Source organism: Hypanus sabinus, chromosome 2 (assembly GCF_030144855.1).
Source record: "Hypanus sabinus isolate sHypSab1 chromosome 2, sHypSab1.hap1, whole genome shotgun sequence".
In the NCBI taxonomy this organism is placed as follows: domain Eukaryota; kingdom Metazoa; phylum Chordata; class Chondrichthyes; order Myliobatiformes; family Dasyatidae; genus Hypanus; species Hypanus sabinus.
The window spans coordinates 196,284,918-196,307,385 of NC_082707.1; the positions used below are offsets into that span (position 1 = coordinate 196,284,918).

At 40.7% G+C, this 22,468-nt stretch overlaps 1 protein-coding gene across 1 annotated transcript in view; it reads right to left on the bottom strand.

Moving 5' to 3' along the window:
- The window catches only part of trip11 (thyroid hormone receptor interactor 11), a 122,877-nt gene that overhangs the window by 88,704 nt on the left and 11,705 nt on the right, over positions 1–22,468 (bottom strand). Inside the window, exon 2 of the mRNA XM_059962291.1 lies at positions 3,487–3,563. Within this exon, the coding sequence (XP_059818274.1) occupies positions 3,487–3,563 (77 nt within the window). The remainder of the gene's footprint in view (positions 1–3,486; positions 3,564–22,468) is intronic.

Genomic DNA, 22,468 nt, shown 5'->3' on the forward strand with positions numbered 1-22,468 from the left:
TGGAAGTAGTTATTGCGGGTTCGATTTCAACACTTAAGAGAAATTTGGATAGGTACATGGATGGGAGGGATATGGAGGGCTACGGTCCGGGTGCACGTCGATGGGACTAGGCAGAATAATAGTTCGGCACAGACTAGGTGGGCCAAGCAGCCTGTTTCTACGCTGTAGTGTGGTAAGACTTTGTAATTTGTAATTTAAAACTCTGATACAGTAACAAAGATTCTGTACAGGAAGGAAATCTGCACCCCTACAATATGATTTGTCAATGATTTGGATAATGGAATTGATGACTTTGTGGCAAAATTTGTGGATGATACAAAGATAGGTGGAGGAAAGTGCCAAGGAAGCAATGCAATTGCTGCAGGACTTAGATAAATTGGAAGAATGGGCAAAAAAAAGGGGCAGTGTTGGGAAATGTATGATAATGTATTTTGGTAAAAGGAACAATTGTGCGGATTATTATCTACATGGGGAGAAGATACAAACAGAGGTGTAGAGGGACGTTGGAGTCCTTGTGCAAGACTCACAGAAGGTTAATTTACAGATTGAGTCTGTGATAAAGAAGGCAAATGCAAAGTTGGTATTTATTTCAAAGGGAATAGAATATAAGAGCAAGGAGATAATGCTTGCTTTATAAGACACTAGACAGGCCACACCTGGAGTATTGTCAACAGTTTTTGGCCCCATATCTCAGAAAGGGGAGAGATTTCAGAGGAGTTTCAGGAAAATGATTCTGGAATGAAGGGGCTAACATATGAGGAGTGTGTGGCAGCTTTGGATCTGAACTCACTGGAATTTAGAAGAATGCAGGGGGATCTCATTGAAACCTACTGAATATTGAAAGGACTAGATAGGGTGGGTGTGGTGAGGATGCTTCCTATGGTGGGGGTATCCAGAACCAGAGTGCACAGAATTAGAAGAGAGACCTTCTAGAACAGAGCTAAGGAGGACATTTTTTTAGCCAGAGAGTAGCAAATCTGTGGAATGCTCTGCCACAGAGTGTGATGGAGGTCAAGTCTGTGGGTATATTTAAGGTGGAATTTGATCGTTTCCTGATCAGTCAGGACATCAAAGGATATGGCAAGAAGGCAGGTGTATGGGGTTGAGTGGGATCTGGGATCAGCCGTGATGGAATAGCAGAGCAGTCTCGATGGTTTGAATGGCCTAATTCTGCTCTCATGTCTTATGATCTTATGGACTCGTATCTGGCAACAAGGGTCTTCAGGCTCACAGCAACGTGGTCCCTCACTCAGATGTACCATAGCCATTATGCTTATGCAGAGAAAAAAATAAAAATCAAATTGACCTAAGCTCCACACTCAGATACTGTGAAGTTGCACGCTACTCTGGTTTCGTTCCCCATCCCAAAGAGACATTGATAAATTCACTGAGTACTATAAATTGCTGCTTCATATAGGAGAACTGTGGTGGATAAAGAGGGTGCTGTTGGTGAGTGCATTATAGCGGTAACAGGAGAAAAGGTGGGAGAATAGAACTGAATAATGTGAATGATTTGAGAACCTGTACGTCCTCCCCCCTGTAGCAAGAGAAAAATAAAGATTACCATTGCTGTGTTCCCCACCCAGCAACATTTCTGGGGATTACCACTGACTGGAAATTCAACTAGACTCGCCCCATAATTATTGCAACTGCAAGGGCAGCTCAGATATTAGGTAACTGCAGCATGTACCTGCTCTCCAGACATCGTAAAGCAAGTTCACCAACTACAAGCTATTGTTGACAAGTCAAGTCAAGTCCTTTTTATTGTCATTTCAACCATAACTGCTGGTTCAGTACACAGTAAAAACGAGACAACATTTTTCAGGACCACGATGCTACATGAAACAGTACAAAAACTACATTGAATTACGTAAAACAACATAAAAACTACACTAGACAAAGATCTACCCAGGACTACATAAAGTGAACAAAACAGTGCAGGCATTACAATAAATAATAAACAGGACAATAGGGCAGTAAGGTGTCAGTCCAGACTCTGGGTATTGAGGAGTCTGATAGCTTGGGGAAAGAAACTGTTACATGGTCTGGTTGTGAGAATCCAAATGCTCCGGAGCCTTTTCCCAGATGGCAGGAGGGAGAAGAGTTTGTATGAGGGGTGCATGGGGTCCTTCATAATGCTGTTTGCTTTGCGGATGCAGCGTGTAGTGTAAATGTCTGTAATGGTGGGAAGTGAGACCCCGATGATCTTCTCAGCTGACCTCACTATCCGCTGCAGAGTCTTGCGATCCGAGATGGTGCAATTTCCAAACCAGGCGGTGAAGCAGCTGTTCAGGATGCTCTCAATGCAACCTCTGTAGAATGTGGTGAAGTGTGATGGCATATGCCTTCTGCTTCCTGGATCTGCACAGGTCCTGCTTTATTGAGGTGTAACACCATTAAGGTCAAAGCAGCTTGTAAGATTGGTACTCTCTCCTACCATTAGCATACAGTGACTACATTATATAGCCAAAATGCATTGCAGTTACTATCCTAGCCCTCGTGAGAACACCTTCTAAATCCATGACTTCTGTTACTGAGGTAAGGAGAGTAGGTGCATGGGGATATCAGAATCCGCACGTTCCCCTTCAAGATGCACACCATCCTGACTTGAAAATATGGCACTGTGCCATTTAGTCCTAGAAATTGCTACTCAATAGCAATGCAAAAGAATTGTCCATCACAAGGGCACTATGATGAGTAATTAATGCTGGCCTTCCCACCAACAGCTTGATCCTAAAAATTAATGTATTAAATAAACATAACATCCATTCTTGCATCTCATGGGCAATTAGTACTAAGACAATAAGCCGAGCATGATGCGCAACCTGAAACAAGACTGTCAGTCTTTGAAAGCAGTTGCAACTCCATTTAGCATATGTACAAGGAGCACTGTCACAGGAAAGCAGCATCCAGCATCAAGAATGCCCACCATCTTTACCATTCTCTCCTCTCAGTGTTGCCATCAGGAAAGAAGCACAGGAGCCCAAGGTCCCATACCACCAGGTTCAGGAATGGTCATTTTCCTAACTGTCAGGCTCTTGAACCACAGCGGATAACTTCACACACTCCAATACTGAACTAGTTTCACAACCTATGGACTTACTTTCAAGGACCTACAATTCATGTTCTCAATATTTATTACTTATTTATTATCATTTTGTTTTTTTCTCTTTTTGTGGTTGCAGAGTTAGTTGTCTTCTGCACATTGGTTGTCTGTCCGTCTTTGTTGTGTGCGGTTTCCCCTTGATTCTATTGTGTTTCTTTGTAGTTACTGTGATTGTCCACCAGAAAATGAATCTGAGGGTAGCATATGGTGAAGAATGCATTTTAATAATAAATTTACTCTGAACTTTGAACTTCATAGCATAAAAATGTGAGTTGTCAATAACAAATTAGGCAAACTGCTCACCATTTGAAAAATATTCCATAGCAATGCCTCAAAGTCTCTAGTTAAATGCCTGTAACATAAAGGTATCACATACCAACCTCTGATTTCTGTGCAGTGTAGGCTGTTTCAATGTCCTTCAGTTTGGAATTGGATGCATGCAGTTCACTAGTAGCATCTGAAATTCAAACAAAACATAGCAATGAGTGCACATTTTCGCAACACAGGACCAATGGCAACTTCCATTTATATGGTGCTCTTAAATGCAAAACTAAAGCTGTTCAAAGAGGTGAGTTGATAAGGTGCACCACAGTAGCATAGCTATTAGGGCATCAAGACTTCAATTCCAGTGACCTCTGTAAGCAGTTTGTATGTCCTCCTTGTGAACACACGAGTTTCCTCCTACGGTCCAAAGATGTAGCCATTACTAGGTTAATCGCTCATTGTAAATTTTTCTGTCATTAGGCTAGGGTTTAAATAGGTGGCTTGCTGGGTAGAGTGGCTCATTGTACTGAAATGGCCTGTTCTATACTGTATCTCTAAATAAAAAATTAATAATGGCCATCTTAAGAAGAAAAAGGTGACCAATCACCCATTGACTCTTATTACAAAGTCTTTTTATTGCATTGGGGAGGAAATGTAATGATTCTGCAGATTCGAAATCTTGAATAATTTTACTCTGTTAATCGACCATGTAGAAATCCCTATGCTGCAACATCAAGCTCACCAAGTGATATTTCTTGTGCTCCCTTTCCATTCATTGGGGCCCAATTTCTTGTGCTCACTTTAAACTTACTGCTTCAATGGAAAATGTATTATAATTGTCCGTAATATACACTAAAAGCGAATTAAAATGTGTTGATTGTACCATCCAATAGTCCAGAAAATCTGCCAGTTTGGCACTCCAGTTCAAAGCATAACAAATTGTTAAGAGTTTTAATGTAGAGAATTTTTTTTAATGCAGTCAGCTCCTTTTCCTGATCCATAAATCTCTAAAAATTCTCCAAGTGCTTGGAGTGTATGAAGGCTTCACAAATACAAGAGTACAAACTGTACATTCACATTAAGAGTCATAAAATCATTAAGTCTGCAGTACAAGAAAAGCTGACCCACTGTAATGGTTCCCATTAGAGTATCAGGAGACAGATCCCTCAATTTAATCGTCCACTACTTTAAATATTTATCCACAATCTCCTTACTGATTCCTGCTGCAATGAGCACCGATGGGAAGTACTTCATCCTGATAAATCATCTAAATTAAGAACTTCAGGCTCAGCAGCTATGCTCAATTGTCACCAACTTTCCAGCCATTAAAATTGTTCTAGCCTTTACAACATCAAAATCCTCATAAATCCTAATAGCATCTATTAATTTCCCTCTAGCCTGTTCTCTACTCAAGTGGAAATAATCCCAGTATTTCAAGTCTTTTCTTGTAATTGATTTCCTATACTCACTTTCGAGCAGGCAAGTTGTGTTGGTTTTGAATCCTGAAAATTCGCAATGATCTATAAAAAAATAAAAATTCCTGACAATGGGCATTGCCTTTTATTTACCCTCCTTTGGAACCCCATGATGAGAGTATTGTCCATGATGACAATTTAAACTAATACCATTTTCCTGCACATGGTTTATATCCCTCTAGCAGAGGTTCCCAACCTGGGGTCAATGGACCCCTTGCTTAATGGTATTGGTCCGTGGCATAAAAAAGGTTGGGAATCCCTGCTCTATCCCCTGCCGGTTCATATATCTCTTAAACGCTAATATCTGTAGAGTGGTTTTGGATCCCATATGCCTTAATCTTCTGAACAGCCACCACCAGGGATTGTGTCAAGCGATTTACTAAAGTCCATGTTGACAGCATCTACTGATCACTTAACCAGAGAGGACTGTAGGCTTCCACAAATAAAATGAATTGAGGTGTTTTATGTTTAAGAAAATCTGTAACAACTCATTTATTGTACTCCAAACACTGAACACAAAAATTGCGGTAACAGAACTTTATGTAATATGTCATCATGTCAGACCAGCCACTTAAAGTCAACCCCAACTCAATGTCGGTGGTTGTGTGTTATGTAAGTTTCCAGCAATTACTTTAGCCTACAGAATAACTTTACTCAACTTCACTCACCCCATCACTGAAATGTACCCACAAACTATGGATTCACTTTCAATGACTCTTCATCTTATTTCTCAATATTCGTTGCTTACTTATTTTGGTTTTTTTTTATTTTACCTGCAGTGTTGCCTTTTGCACATTGGTTGTTTCACTGAAGCTTCTCATTGATTCTATTGTGTTTCTTTGTATATACTGTGAATGCTTGTAAGAAAATGTATCTCAAGGTAGTATATGGTCACATACATACACTTGGATAATAAATTTACTTTGAACTTCATTCACCTTCATCACCTCCTCAAAAACACAGTTCTTTACAAAGCATAACAGTCTCCCCACAGAAAACCAGGCTGGCTGGTAGCTCCATGCTTGTTCCTACGGTCCAAGAATTTTCCCCAATAAATTCCCTGCCAATGATGAAAGGCTCACCAACCTGCAACTCCCTAGTTTGTCTCTTATTGCCCTTTTCAAACAAAGGAATAACACCAGCTATTGTCTAGTCCTCCGTGACTTCACCTATAAAGAACTCTGTTTAGTCCGTAACAATCTCCTCTCTGGCCTCTTTCAATAAAATGAGAAAGCTCTCATCAGAACCAGGGGAATCATCTCACCACTTACGCCACCTGGTAACTCTTGTTGAGGCAAATCATGTTATACCTTCCTAGCCCAGAATTCTGACATTTAGCCATTAATTACCACCTTCTGCTCAAATGGATTCCAAAAATCCTCCATCAGAAATTCACTACAATCAAACTACACAATGTTTCTGCCCTGATTATGCTGATACAAACTGATCAAACATATTCAATTACATTCTGGAATGTCTAAGTTATTCTATATTCGCTCTTTTGCCAACTGTCTGTCAATCTCACTTCAATATCATGACCATTGTTTGTAATGCACAATTATCTATTAGAATGCAATCTTGACACAAGCACTTATTGTTAAGTTATTGTTGTATTTAATGTATTCTTGCACTATATGAGTTATTGATCCAGTTCATGCATTGAACAGATATAAAGACTTAGGACATGACAGCAAAAGAGCTGGACATTAACTTCAAGAAAGGAGGAAGTGCACATACTTGAATGCTGTTGAGATAGAGAGGGTTAAGACCTTCAAGCTTCTGGGAGTGAATGTTACCTATGGCCTCTCCTTGTCCAAACATAAAGCATATAGATTTCACAGCCAAGAAAACTCACCAATGCCTCTACTTCTTCAGAAGGCTAAAGAAATTTAGCATGCTTTCATTGCCCTTTACCAATTTTTAATCAATGCATCATAAAAAATATTCTATTTGGATGCTTCACAGCTTGGTATGGAAAGTGTGAGCACATCATATAAACTACCCTCTCCTGTACGGGCTATCAATCATCCTGCTGCTTCAGTAAAGCAGCCAGCATAACCAAATTCCTCTGACCGTGGGCACTGTCTCTTCTCCCCTCTCCCATCAGGCAGCAGATACAAGAGACTGAAAGCATGTATCACCAGGCTTGAGGACAGCTTCTACTCTCCTGTTAACAAAAAGGTCTTAACCCTCTCTATCTCAACAGCATTCAAGTATGTGCACTTCCTCCTTTCTTGAAGTTAATGTTCCACTAATATAAAAAGAAGATAGACTTTTGACCTCACAAACTACTTTTCTTTGATCTTCCACCTTCTTGTCTACCTGCACTGAGCTTTCTCTTTAGCTGTTACATTTCATTCTGCATTGTTATTGTTTTACCTCAACGCACTGTGCAATCATTTGGACTATTAGAATAATATGGGTGACAGGGTGGAGATATGTCTCTACCAAAAGAAGGTGCTCCTTCTGTCTGCTATCCTGCAGGTCATCCTTGGGTGAGGTGTAGCATCTGCTTAGCCTCCCCCTACCCCCACCAGGGTCACATGAAACAGGTGACCATTGCAGCAAGTGGCAAATCGTCGTACGAGCAACTGGTGCACATCCCGGTTATGCAACCGCCGAGACCAGGTAGACAACTTCTGAAGAGTATTGATAATGGCTGGGGGATGGGCGGGGGTGGGGGGGACTGATCTTGTAAAGACACTGCCCAGAAGGCAGTAATGGCAAACTACTTCTGTACAAAAATTTGCCAAGAGCAACCGTGTTCACAGAAAGACTATGATCACCTATGTCATACAACACAGCACATACCAAACAAATAACATGCAAAACAAGTTTTTCACTGTACCTTGGCAATTGTTCCAATAATAAACCAATATCTATTACAAGGAACTGCAATAATCCATTGTGTTCTAACTAGTATTGATTCTTCAAACATCACCAAAGCCAGATCAGCCACAATTTACTGAATGGTGGAGCAGGCACACTAGGTCTAATCTTACTATTTCTCATGCTCTTATATCCTTAATTACCTGTTGATTACAATACACATGGAGAATAACTTGGTTGTTCTGATGCCTTATATTACAAAAAGTGACTAAGATACTACAATTGACTATAAAACACTTCAGAATAAGCAAACACCATAAAATCTACAATACAAGTACAAATCCTTCTTCCCCCTTTTGTATATGAAATAATTTCAACTACAGCCTGGTTCTTCTACCAGAGAGATCAGAGTATGCCACGAATACAGCATGCAACGAATACAGCATGCACTCATATACTATGTACTAAATCTGTTGGGAAAATGGCAATTTGGGAATATATCAGAAGCAAAGTGGTATCATGTAACTGAGATTCCTCAGCTAAATACTAAACTTTAGGACTCAAACTCCCTAAAGTCTAAGTACCTAATCTTGTAAATACTTCAAAGCAGCACTGAAACACAGCTTCACTGAAAGTGGGAAAGTGGGAAATTCTTTCAGGCAAGAGAATGAGTCACAAACTCATCCTTATGCCCAGGTGGTCTTTCAAGATCTCATAATTATGCTTCAATAAAAGCTGGGAGTTACCCTAGTGTCCCTATCAACATTTTCCTCTTCAAAGTGTTTCTTCATGTATCTGAGGAACCTCACTGAATAAAAACAGAATGCTACAGTTCCCCATAGAACAAATGCATATAGTTTAAAAGCAACAAAATGCTGGAGGAACTCAGCAGGACAGGAAAAGTGTAAACACTCGGCATTTCGGGCTGAGGTCCTTTATCAAGGCCTCCATTGATGTTGCCTGACCTGCTGAGTTCCTCCAGCATTTTGCACATGTTGTTTTGGATTTCCAGCACCTGCAGATGTTCTCATGTTCATGCAGTCTAAAATTTTTCCACTTGCTGTAAACTAACCTGCAACATCTTGCCCATTAGCAGCTAATGTAAACATTAGTTATGTAAACCTACTAGAAAAGCAACTGGGGTGTGGGCAGAGGAGAACAAGCCTTTACATTACTGAACTATTCTGTCTCACTTCCATGCATCATGCAGTGATGTGATATTCTTGATGTTTGCCTTTGCGAACCAATATCACATGGATGAATGAAGCTGGTTAAAGTTGGTTCTTAACAGAAGCCAAAACTCAACCAGATAATTCAATCTGGGCATGGTTCAATAGCTATTTGAAATGGATATGAACTTTTAAATACTTGCATTTCTACGCCACTTCACTATGCCCCTCAGAACATCTTGAAGTCCTGAATACACAAACCATCCTTTGTTGTGTAAATTGTGATTTTCAGACAAAAACACCTTTGGAAATTGACCCAGTGTTAGTTATTTCTAAAGCTTTAATTGCCTGCGATGTGAGCCAGACTTTCTTACTTGTTACTGCCAACTTACGTTTAAAATACGTTCTTAAAATATGTTTAAAAAATTTTTTTCTGCAGAGTTGAATCTAAACGTAAGCCATGTTTTATTAAAATGAATCTTCACACCCATATCATTTGTTTGTCATGTGTTAGTGAACGGCATGTAAAGTCCAGTGGCTGTTTTTAAATTTATTTATTTCACTCCAGAGATATAGCTACAGCGTGGAATAGACCCTCCAACCCAACGAGCTGCACCACCCAGCAACCCACCTATTTAACCCTAGCCTAATTGTAGACAATTTAACCAGTACAATTTACCAATTAACCAGTACACTTTTAGACTGTGGAACGAAACCAGAGCACCTGGAGGAAACCCATGCAGTCACAGGGAGAATGTACAAATTCCATATAGAGGATGCCGGAACTGAAGTCCGAACTCCAATGCCTAATCTCCAATAGCTAGTTGCTAATCACACGTGAACACTCCACGTTGGCAAATATCTTTAGCTATCAGCTTTCATAACTCTAGTATTAGTCATGCTGACTATTCTGTCCAGAGTAAACACTATTTCACACTGTATCAGTTGATGTCGTGTGCACTAAGACTATGATGTGAACAGATATGACTGAATATTTTCCATATACAGTGGCATGCAAAAGCTTGGACACCCCTGGTCAAAATTTCTGTTACTGTGAATAGTTAGATGAGTAGAAGATGAACTGATCTCCAGAAGTCAAAGTTAAAGATGAAACATTCTTTTCAACATCTTAAGCAAGATTAGAGTATTATTTTTGTTTTGTACAATTTTAGAGTGAAAAAAGGAAAGGAGCACCATGCAAAAGTTTGGGCACCCCAAGCGATTTGAGCTCTCACCCAAGGTCCCAGACCTTAATTAGCTTGTTAGGGCTATGGCTTGTTTCATTAGGAAAGGCCAAGTGGTGCAAATTTCAAAGCTTTATAAATACCCTGACTCCTCAAACCTTGTCTCAACAATCAGCAGCCATGGGCTCCTCTAATAAGCAGCTACCTAGCACTCTGAAAATTAAAATAAATGATCCCAAAAAACAGGAGAATGCTATAAGAAGATAGCAAAGCGTTTTCAGGTAGCTGTTTCCTCAGTTTGTAATGTAATTAAGAAATGGCAGTTAACAGGAACGGTGAAAACTTCCCGAGAGAACTGCTTGTAGGATTGCTAGAAAGGCAAATCAAAACCCCCATTTGACTACAAAGACCTTCAGGAAGATTTAGCAAACTCTGGAGTGGTGGTGCACTGTTCTACTGTGCAGCGACACCTGCACAAATACTACCTTCATGGAAGAGTCATCAGAAGAAAACCTTTCCTGCGTCCTCACCACAAAATTCAGCGTGAGAAGTTTGCAAAGGAACATCTAAACAAGCCTGATACATTTTGGAAACAAGTGCTGTGGACAGATGAAGCTAAAATAGAACTTTTTGGCTGCAATGAGCAAAGGTATATTTGGAGAAAAAAAGGGTGCAGAATTTCGTGAGAAGAACACTTCTCCAACTGTTAAGCACAGGGGTGGATCGATCATGCTTTGAGCTTGTGTTGCAGCCAGTGGCACGGGGAACATTTCACTGCACGAGGGAAGAATGAATTCAATTAAATACCAGCAAATTCTGGAATCAAACATCACATCATCTGTAAAAAAGCTGAAAATGAAAAGAGGATGGCTTCTACAACAGGATAATGATCCTAAACCAGGGGTGGGCAAACTTTTTGACTTGAGGGCCACAAAGGGTTCTAAAATTTGACGGGGGGGGGCCGGACCAGGAGCAGATGGACGGAGTGTTTTGGTAATACACCTCATAAGAGAAAATAAAATATCATGGGATATGTAGAAAACATGTGCTTTAATTTCAATTGAAAATGAACAAATGCATTACAACAAAATATCTGTCTTTGAAGTCCCATGGTATTTAGCTATTTATTGAAATGTCTTTTAAAACACTGAAAATTAAATGAATAAAATACAGCTTTTTTTAAATAGTATTATTTTAAAGCACTGAAAATTCTGTTATCCTTCAAGATATTATCATCATCACTCTCCTCCTGACTGTCTTTATTTCAAAAACGATAGGAGATGCAGGTCTACTTGTCCTGCTCCTTCTTATTCAATTGTCCCCTGTGCCAAAACTCAACAACGACCCGCACAATGACAGAACAGTGAGAGCGCGCCAATATGCGGAGCTCTGTGTTCGCAAATCCCCGCAGGCTATCTCCCTTAGCCGGAACGCTGGCTAATTGTGAGCCGGTTCGGATGTGCCAGGAAATGGGTCGTCACAAGGTCACAAAGTAAAGCGCAAATGTGGAGTAATACGCTGCACCTCAACAAAGGTCAATGTATATAGAGTGCATCATCTATTGGGAAGACACCAGCATTGCGGGGAAAAAACCTTAACAAGGTTTATTAATATAATTTCATCAAGTTCTGCGGGCCGGATTAAAAAGCTTAACGGGCCGCATATGGCCAGCAGGCCGTAGTTTGACCATGCCTGTCCTAAACACACCTCAAGATCCACAATGGACTACCTCAAGAGGCACAAGCTGAAGGTTTTGCCATGGCCCTCACAGTCCCCCGACCTAAACATTATCGAAAACCTGTGGATAGACTTCAAAAGAGCAGTGCATGCAAGATGGCCCAAGAATCTCACAGAACTAGAAGCCTTTTGCAAGGAAGAATGGGTGAAAATCCCCCAAACAAGAATTGAAAGACTCTTAGCTGGCTACAGAAAGCGCTTACAAGCTGTGATGCTTGCCAAAGGGAGTGTTACTAAGTACTGACCGTGCAGGGTGCCCAAACTTTTGCTTCAGGCCCTTTTCCTTTTTTGTTATTTTGAAACTGTAAAAGATGGAAATAAAAAAGAAATATTGCTTAAAATATTAAATAAATCTTTAACTTTATGCCTTTTGGAAATCAGGTCATCTTTTACTCACTTAGCTTAGTAACAGAAATTTTGACCAGGCTGCCCAAACTTTTGCATGCCACTGTAATTATACTCACTGAAGGCATGAAACTTGACTGAACTCTAATTGAGTCCTAGATTACCTTCAAAAATGTTTTCTGGAGAGTGTTATATGAATTGTGGGACTGTTTTAACTTTGCCACCACAAAATGGGAAGATCATTTTAAATCTTCCACATATGGGCAACGTATGGAAGCTTCGACTTCCAGTCAAGATTGCGCTAACATACAACACTCCCACGGTCTTCATCATCTAGATAGCCCATGAAAATACCTATTTTACTTCTTTTACATCTATTTTTCACCTAAGATATGTTTCTGGAACTGTCAGGGCCTGCAATTTACAGTCTGGAGATCATTTGAGTGACGCAGCAGTTTGCTGTCTCGAAGATTCCGGGAAGTGAGTACGCACTCGGACAGCCTCGAGGTGAAGAAACCTCAAGATGGTGCGAGTCATTGTTCAATCCATTTCACCAATTAAAGCCTCGAGGAAGATTGAGACATCGAGGTGAATGCGAATAGCGAGCTAGAGTTCGGTGCTGACCGCCTTCCTTCCGATCGCTGCCAAGATGGGAGTCTGTGGGCAGCCTATCGCTGTGGCAGGCAGGTCTTTTTGACCAAAATGGGCCAAGAATATTGACCCAAAACCCCCTCATTTGCACAACAAAACAATTCATATGTTCTAAATAATTCCAGCTGCTTCCTCCAAGGATCTGAACTGAAGACATAAACCTAGTACACCAGGAATGGGTTTGCACAATTTCAAACACATTGCAGATATACTGAATTCAGTCAAAAAGAATCACTCATCACTTGCATTTAAAGTTTTAGGTCTATCTTGATAGACTTTAAAACAAATTACAATGAAATGATTACCAACAGTTCCTTTTCACCTTGCTGTCTAGGGCTATTGAGAATGGCATACCTCAGAAACAGCAAAATCAATACGGAAGTAACCAAGTGAAGGGGCAAGGGACGCAAGACCTTAGGGACTCCCAATTCCAGATTTTTCCTCAGGGTTTACTCCTTACCCATGAGAGGGTATAGCGGCAAGGCAGCAGAGGTTTGAGATCAGAGTTTTCCTTCTCCTACATGATCTGCCCAAAAACCAAAATTGGCAAGCATGTAAAAATGAGTGAAGAGTAAACCATTTCCATTAACGGAGTGGTTAAGAACTGGATTTATGATGATTACAAGAAATAAAAATATTGGGAGGGTAAACCATTTCAAGCAATAAGTTATGTTGTACTGAAATGTAGATGCAGATCCCGAGCATCTTATTTTCACTATGGAGGTCCAGTCCTTATACACCTCCATCCCCCACCAGGAAGGCCTCAAAGCTCTCTGGACATCAGACCCAACCAGTTCCCCTCCACCACCACTCTCATCTGTCTGGTGGAACTTGTCCTCACTCTCAATAATTTATCCTTTGGCTCTTCCCACTTCCTTCAAACAATAGGTATGGCCATGGGTACTCGCGTGGATCCCAAGTAGGTTTTGTCAGCTACATGGAATACATTATTTTCCAAGGCTACACTGGTGTCACTCCCCAACTTTTCTTACTCTATATCCGATGACTGCATTGGTGCTGCTTCCTGCACCCATGCTGAGCTCATCAACTTCATCAACGTTGCCTCCAACTTCCACCCTGCCCTCAAATTTACCTGGTCCATTTCCAACACCTCCCTCCCCTTTCTTGATCTCTCCATCTCCAAATCTGGAGACTGCTATTATAAACCCACTGACTCACAGCTACCTACCTGGACTATACTTCTTTCCACCCTGTTACTACCCCGTTACTTGTAAAAATGTCATCTACATCTCTCAATTCCTCCACCTCCACCACATCTGCTCTCCAGAATGATGATGTCTTCCTTCTTCAAAGAAACAAGCTTCCCTTACTCCACCATCAACGCTGCCCTCAACCACATCTCTTCCATTTTGCACACATCCACCTTCATCCCATCCTCCCACCACCCCACCAGGGATAGGGTTCCCCTTGTCCTCACCTACCACCCCACCCGCTATTGCTTCCAGCACATAATTCTCCATAACTTTCACCATCTCCAACCTAACTCCAAGCATATCTTTCCCTCCCCCCTCCAACTCCCAAAACTTTCAGCTTTTTTGAGGGATCACTCCTTACACAACTCCCTTGTCCATTCGTTCTGCCCCACTGATCTCCTTCCTGGCGCCTATCCTTGTAGGCGGAACAAGTGCTACACCTGCCTCAACAGCTTCTCCCTCACTACCATTCAAGAACCCAAAGAGCCCTTCCAGTGAGGCAACACTTCACCAGAGTCTGTTCAGGTCATCGACTATATCTGGTGCTCCTGGTGTGGCCTCCTGTATATCAATGAGACCCGACATAGATTGGGAGAGCACTTTGCCAAGCACCTACACTCCATCTGCCAGAAAATGCGGGATCTCCCAATGACCACTCATTTTACTTCTACTTCCCGTTCTCATTCTGACATATCAGTCCATGGTCTCGTCTACTGTCATGATGAGGCCACACTCAGGTTGGAAGAGCAACATCTCATATTCCGTCTGGGTAGCCTCCAACCTGATGGCATGAACATAGATTTCTCGAACTTCCAGTAATACCCCCACCCCTTCACCATTCCCTATTCCCATTTCTCTCTCTCACATTATCTCCTTACCTGCCCATCAATTCCCTCCAGCACTCCTCCCCCTATGCTTTCTTCCATGGCCTTCTGTTCTCTCCTATCAGATTCCCCCTTCTCCAGCCAATCAAGTTCCCAGCTCTTTACTTCACCCTCCCCCACTACAGTTTCAACTTGTGTTTCTTCCCGTCCTCCCCCACATTCTAACCACTCCCCATCCTTTTTTCTCCAGTCGTGATTAAGGCCTTGGCCCGAAATGTCAACTGTATTCTTTTCCATAGAAGCTGTCTGACCTGCTGAGTTCCTCCAACATTTTGTGTGTGTTGCAGATTGGAGTGTGGCTTTCAGACTTGGATGGGATATTTAAGGAAGAAAGAATTGCAAAACTTCAGACAAAGAACTAGGAATGGGAGGCAGTAGATGATTTTTGCAGAGATCTGGGATTAGTCATATATAGCACAGAAATGGTCCTTTCTGCTCAGCACAGCCATGCTGACCTTCTATGCTATCTACAGTAATCACATTTGCCTGTATTAGGTACATATCCTTCTACATCTTGCCTATTCAAATGTCTGTATTCAAATATCTGTAAATGCCCCTTAAATGTACTGACTGTAACTGATTCCACCTCCTCCTCTGGAACATCATTTCAGATTTCAACTATACTCATTTAAAAAAAAAACAACCCCTCACAAGTCCTTTAAAATATTCCTTCTCACAGTGTTTCTGATATGAACTAAATGGCTTCCTACCGGCTGCAGAGATTTCTTCTCAATTAGATATAGAGTCATAAAGTACATCACAGAAACAGGCCCTTTGGCCTATGTTGTCCACACCAAACTATTTAAGCTGCCTACTCCCATTGACCTTCACTGCAACCACAGCCCTCTATATTCCTACTATCCAAACTTTGAGCTTGCATGCACTTATGCTGGCAGCTCATTCCTCACTCTGAGTGAAGAAGTTTCCCCTCATGTTTCCCTTAAACTTTTCATCCTTCATCCTTAACCCATGACCTCTGGTTATAATCCCACCCAACCTCATGATAAAAGCCTGCTCCCATTTACCTTATCTATACCCCTCATAATTTAATACCCTATCTATACCTCTCATATACCTCTATCAAATCTCCCCCTCAATCTTCTATGTTCTAATGAATAAAGTTCTGATCTATTCAATCTTTCCTTATAACTCAGATCCTCCAGATCCAGCAACGTCCTTGAATTTTTTTCTGTACTTTTTCAACCTCATTTACATCTTTTCTGTAGTAGGTTATCAAAACTACACATAATACTCCAAATTAACGCGTCATCAATGAATGTCTTATACAAATTCAACACAACATTCCATTTCTTGTATTCAATACTTTGATTCATGAAAGCCAATGTGCCAAAAGCTTTCTTTACGACCCTATCTATCTGTGATGCCATTTGCAATGAATTTATGGACTTGTATTCCCAGATCCCTTTGTTCTACTGCATTCCTCAGTGCCCTACTGTTCACTGTGTAAGACCTACTCTGGTTGGTCCCACTGGAGTGCAACACCTCACACTTGGCTTCATTAAGTTCCATTTGTCATTTTTTAGCTCATTTTTTCAGCTGGTCCAGATCCCTCTGCAAGCCACGATAGTCTTTCTCGCTTTCCACTTCACATCCAGTCTTTGAGTCATCCACAAATTTGCTGATCCAGTTAACCACATTATCATCCAGATCACGGATACAGATGACAAATGGACCCAACATCAATCCCTGCAGCACTCCACTAGTCACAGGTCTCCAGTCACAGAGGTAACCATCTACTGCCACTCTCTGCCTTCTCCCACAATGCCAATGTCTAATCCAATTTACTACTGTTACGTACCCCTTAACCAGGTCACTTACCAGCAAAGATAGAGAGGTCCGTTGAAATCTGATGGTACTATTTTTAACAGCATTTATTGATAAAAATACACAAAAATAACATCAATGCAAACATACAGATAATATACGTCGTCAATACTAAATCTAAAAGCGTGGGTATAATAATAATCAATAAGAAATAGCTCTATCGTTGTCAGGGGATAATGTATTGTCCAATGGAAATATAAAGTCACTTTAGTTCATTCAAGCTGCAGGCTGCAGCCTTTGGTTGGAGTCAAGAGAGAGTGTTTAAACTTGCCCATTCCTTTTATGATGTCAATCCTTCGAGAGTCGGTGGGGGCTGAGTACTCCTTTGTGTTAGCTAAAGCCGTTCTTCCGTGGCAAGACCCACCAATTCCGAGGCAAATGGAAAAGGACGCACGTGGGCTTTTCCACCGGCTTTCGCTATTACGCTGTTACAGGAGTTCTAGCGTTTCTTCTGGTGCGTCTCAAGGGCTGTTCCCCAGACCCTCTTTTATCCTGACTCACAGGGTCTCAGATGTCAATCAGGGTGGAATGATGCCATCCCCCAACCAGCCCACGTTGCCTGAGGGCTTCCCTGAAGCACAGTATTCAATACACAATTCCATCTCCAAGAGACAATGACCTGTTCCGTGGCTTTGTATCACTGAGGGCCAGGACATTCCAAACGTCTCTCCCTCATTTCCTGGGTCTCCTGCCCTGACCTAATAGTGATTTTGCGATTCTCAAAAAGGAGGGGGGGGGGGCACAGGCGTAACACTACCTCATCTTGAATGCTGAGCGACTGAATATTGTCAAATACCTTGCTAAAGTCCATGTAGGCAACATCCACTACCTTGTCTTCATCCACTTTCCTGGTAACTTTCTTGAAGAATTCTGCAAGATTGGTTAGACATAACCTACCACACATGATCCCATGCTGACTATCCTTAATCAGTCCATGTCTATCCAACTTATATATTCAATCCCTTAAAATACCTTCCAATAACTTTCCCACAACTGATGTCATCAGGTTCACCAGCCAATAATTCCCTGGTTTAATTTTGAAGCCTTTTTTAAACAGTGGAAGAACATTGGCTATCCTCCAATCCTCTGGTACATCATCCTTTGCTAAGGATGTTTTAAATATCTCTGCTAGGGCACAGGCAACTTCTGCACTTGCCTCCCACAGGGTCTGAGGGAACACCTTGTCAGGCCCCAGGGATTTATCCACTCTAATTTGACTCAGGACAGCAAATACCCCCTCCTCTGCAATCTGTATAGGGTTGATGCCACTTTTCCTCACTCCTACAGACTCTGTCTGTCTCCTGAGCAAATACAGATTTCCCCCTTCTCTTTTGGCTTCACATTTGAATTACCATTCTCATCTTCCAAAGGACCAATTTTGTCCCTTGCAAACCTTTTGCTCTTAACAACTCTGTAGAATCCCTTAGGATTCTCCTTCACCTTATCTGCTAGGGCAACCTCATGCCTTTGTTTAGACCTGACTTAGTGTTCTCTTGCATTTCTTATATTGCATTAGTATGTCATTTGTTCCTACCTGTCTATAGCTGCTTTGCACCATTTTTTTTTACCTTAACCAGGGCCTCAATATCTCTTGAAAACCAGGTTCCCTATTTCTGTTATCTTAACCTTCTATTCTGACAGGCATATACAAGCTTTATACTCTCAAAATTTTAATCACCAAAAGCCTTCCACTTACCAAGTACACCCTTGCCAGAAACAGCCTGTCTCGGTCTACACTTTTCTGTTAACATCAAAATTGGTCTTTCTTCAATTTAGAATCACAGCCTGCAAACCAGACCTATCTCTTTGTATACTTATTTCAAAACTAGTGGCATTGTGATCACTAGATGCAAATTGTTCCCCTATACAAACTTCAGTCACCTGCCCTGTCTCATTCCCTAATAGCAGATCAAGTATCACACACTCTCTCATTGGGACTTCTATGTACTGATTAAGAAAACTTTCCTGAACACATTTGAGACACTCTATCCCATCTAGTCCTTTTATAGTATGGGAGTCCCAGTCAATATGTGGAAAGTTAAAATCACCTACTAGAACAACCTTATGTTTCTTGCAACACTGATCTCTCTGCAAATTTGTTCCTCTAAGTACCTCAGACTATTGGATGGTCTGCAATATAGCCCCATTAACACAATCATATCTGTCTTATGTCCCAGTTCCATCCTTACGAATTCTCCAGTCTATTCTGACTGAGCACTATCATGACATTATCCCTGACTAGTAATGCCCACCCCTCCTTCTTTAATCCCTCTTGCTCTATCACATCTAAAACAATGGAACCCCAGAATACTGAGCTGCCAGTCCTGCCCCTCCTGCAACCAAGTCTCACTAATGGCTACAATATCATAATTCCAGGTGCTGATCCATGCCTTGGCCTCATCTGCTTTTCCTATGATACTTCTTGCATTTGCATTTTGCAATCTTGCAATTCACTTAAGCCTAAATCCATGAGCTTAAATTTTCTTAATGAGCTGCTCTATTGCACACCTCTTAAAAACCCACAGGTCACAGCAACTGTTTCCCAAAAGAAAGAATCAAAATTTTTCCCACAGATAATTAGCCCTTCGTTAGTCCATAGGTCCAATGACTGTTAATTTCTCCCAAGTTCACCTTTTTTAAACCATCATCACTGATGTTAAACTGACTAGCTTGCAATTACCAGGTTTAATTGTTGTTTTTTTGAATGGGGGTCTCAGCAGAGGCTAATCATGGGGCCATCCCTATACTTAAACTTAAAGCCAGCAAATTACTAAAAGGATTGGTGAATGGAAAAAATTAAGAGCTCCATCTGATCTGGAGGGAAATATTTTCAATGTGTTAGAAGTATGACATTTCAGAACGCTACTGGTACACAGTTAGGGTAAAAGAGTCTGCTGAGGCTCGAGAAGTGTCAAAGCTGAAAATGTTTGTAAGTGGCTGTTTGCAATAAATCTATCAACAAATACATTCAAAAACTTATATAGTTCTACTGTGGAGAGCATTCTAACAGGCTGCATCACTGTCTGGCATGGAGGGGCTACTGCACAGGACCGAAAGAAGCTGTAGAAAGTTGTAAATCTAGTCAGCTCCATCTTGGGCACTAACCTACAAAGAACCCAGGACATCTTCAGGGAGCAGTGTCTCAGAAAGGCAGCATCCATTATTAAGGACCTCCAGCACCCAAGGCATGCCCTTTTCTCACTGTTACCATCAGGTAGGAGGTACAGAAGCCTGAAGGCACATACTCAGCACTTCAGGGATAGCTTCTTCCCCTCTGTCATCCAATTCCTGAATGGACATTGAAGCTTTGGACACTAACTCACTTATTTTTTAAATATACAGTTTTTCTGTTTTTGCACATTTTGTTTAATCTATTCAATATATATAATTTACTTACTTATTTATTATGTTTTATTTTATTTATTACTTTTTTCTCTCTGCTGTATTATGTATTGCATTGAACTGCTGCAGTTAAATTAACAAATTTCACGTCACATGCCGGTGATAAAACTGATTCTGATTCCTGCATGGTAATCTGAATTTAAATAAACGTAACTAAAAAATATCACAAATCACATTGCAACAATAAACAATTCACTTCCCTTATTCACAGATTAATGCAAATTTAACATGTTATCATTTTTAAAGGCTTCGGTTGAATTTTAAAAAACCGCATAAAATGCTGGAGGAACTCAGTCGACTTTTCAGGTCAAAATGTGTGAATAAGGGAAGTGATTTGTTTATTATTGTAATGTGATTTGTGATCTTATTTAGTTTTGTCTATTTAAATTCAGATTACCATGCAGGACAGATTTATTGCAACCAGCCATTTACAAACATTTTCAGCTTTGACACACCTTGAACCTCAGTAGGCTCTTCTACCCTAGCTCTGTACCAGTAGCATTTTGAAATTTCATCATTCTAACGAGTTAAAGATATTTCCCTTCAGATCTGATGCAGCTCTTAATATTTTTCTATTTACCAATCCTTTTTGCAATTTGCTGGATGTAAACTTAAGTATCAGGAAATGAATAAACAGTCGTTGTTTCAGGCTGAGATCCTTCTTCAGGACTAGTAATTTACAATTTACTATGATGAATTCTAGTTTCCTTACACAGGAACGATTTTGTGCAATGTGATACTTAGCAATATTTTTAATATAACACTAAACAACTCAAAATTTAAAATAGAGAAAAAGAATAAGGCTTAATTCCTAAACAACACACATAAAATGCTGGAAGAACTCAGCAGGTCAGTCCTGAAGAAGGGTCTCAGCCCAAAACATCAACTATTTATTTCCATAGATGCTGCTTGCTCTGCTGAGTTCCTCCAGCTTTTTTGTGTATGTTCCTCTCTGTTTCCAGCATCTGCAGATTTTCTTATGTTTATGGCTCAACTCCTGGTTTTTCCATCTGTTGGGAATGACAGATCTTATTATCCCAAAGTAAGTTTTATTTGTGAACATTGATGAGTTGTTTATGAAAAATCCTACTCACGCTGCATGTGTTGAGCAAGGGAAACTGAAAACCAAATTGTAACTTTATACTTGTAACAGGAATCATTTGTACATGTGCTTCGGATCATATTAATCATGCTCATAGTCTGAACCACAACAGAGCAGTCACTACAGTGAAAACCAGGTTAGATGGGTAGAACTTCAATATGAATGTTCTCACTTAATGTGTACTACATTGAGATCCCCATGAGACCAATATGAACAAACAAGAAAAGGGAAAGCAGAGCCAAATAAACCAGTTTTAATTATTTTATTAGTATTTATTTTGTAAGTTATAGTAAGTTTATGTTCTTGAACTGTCTGCTGCCAGAGAACAACATATTTCATTTCAAGGCAGTAACAATAAGCCTTATTTTGCTTGGCAAAACACAAGAATATACAAGGCATGCAACACTCTGAAGCAGTCCCTCAGGACTGAGAAAGGCTTGCTTCCATTCTAGTTTTGTTTTACAGTGATGAACAGGCCCAATATTCAAACTACAGATTTATCTAAAGATGGGGCAGGAGGTGGGTAATGGGATGGACAAGAGTGTAGTTCGTGAGGTGGTGCATTCCTTCTTCTTGTGGTCAGATCATTCAGCTCTCTAGTCTCCTCCGCTGCACAACACACCCATGCAAAAATAGTAAACTTCTTGAGATTTGTGGGGAGCAAAATGTATTTCAACTGTGGAGGTTATCCATCACAAAATTAGCTTGACATCACAAAGATACTCTCTAGATCCTGATATCAACCCCATTTAGGCTTAGGGGAGCTGGAGAAGCTCAGCCTGTAGTCAAACTTTAATCATAAATTCATACTAAAGTTCAACAGTCACCAATGAAAATATAAAACCAGAGAAGATAAATTTCCAAGGAAAAGGCATTGGACTGCACAAGATTTCTTCTCCTCCAAAGATCTACTTTACTTATACCATACACAGTCACACACTCAAGAAGCATCTTTGTCTTCATTCACTATACCAAGCAATTCAATCCACCAATGTTCTCCAATACAGGATCTTGACCCAAAATATCAACCATCCTTCTGTCTCCACAGATACTAGCCGACATGCTGTTGTTTTGTTCCAGATTACAGGAACAGCAGTCTCGGATTCCAATTCTGCTAATGTTGCTTCCTCAAACAATCCATCAGAGAAACCTGGGGTTCTTAACCTGGGGTCCACAGACACCTCAGCGGTCAGTCGATAGGTCCACAAATTTGGATGGGAACAAAAATTTACAACTTTATTGGCAGCTTAATGTTCTTCCT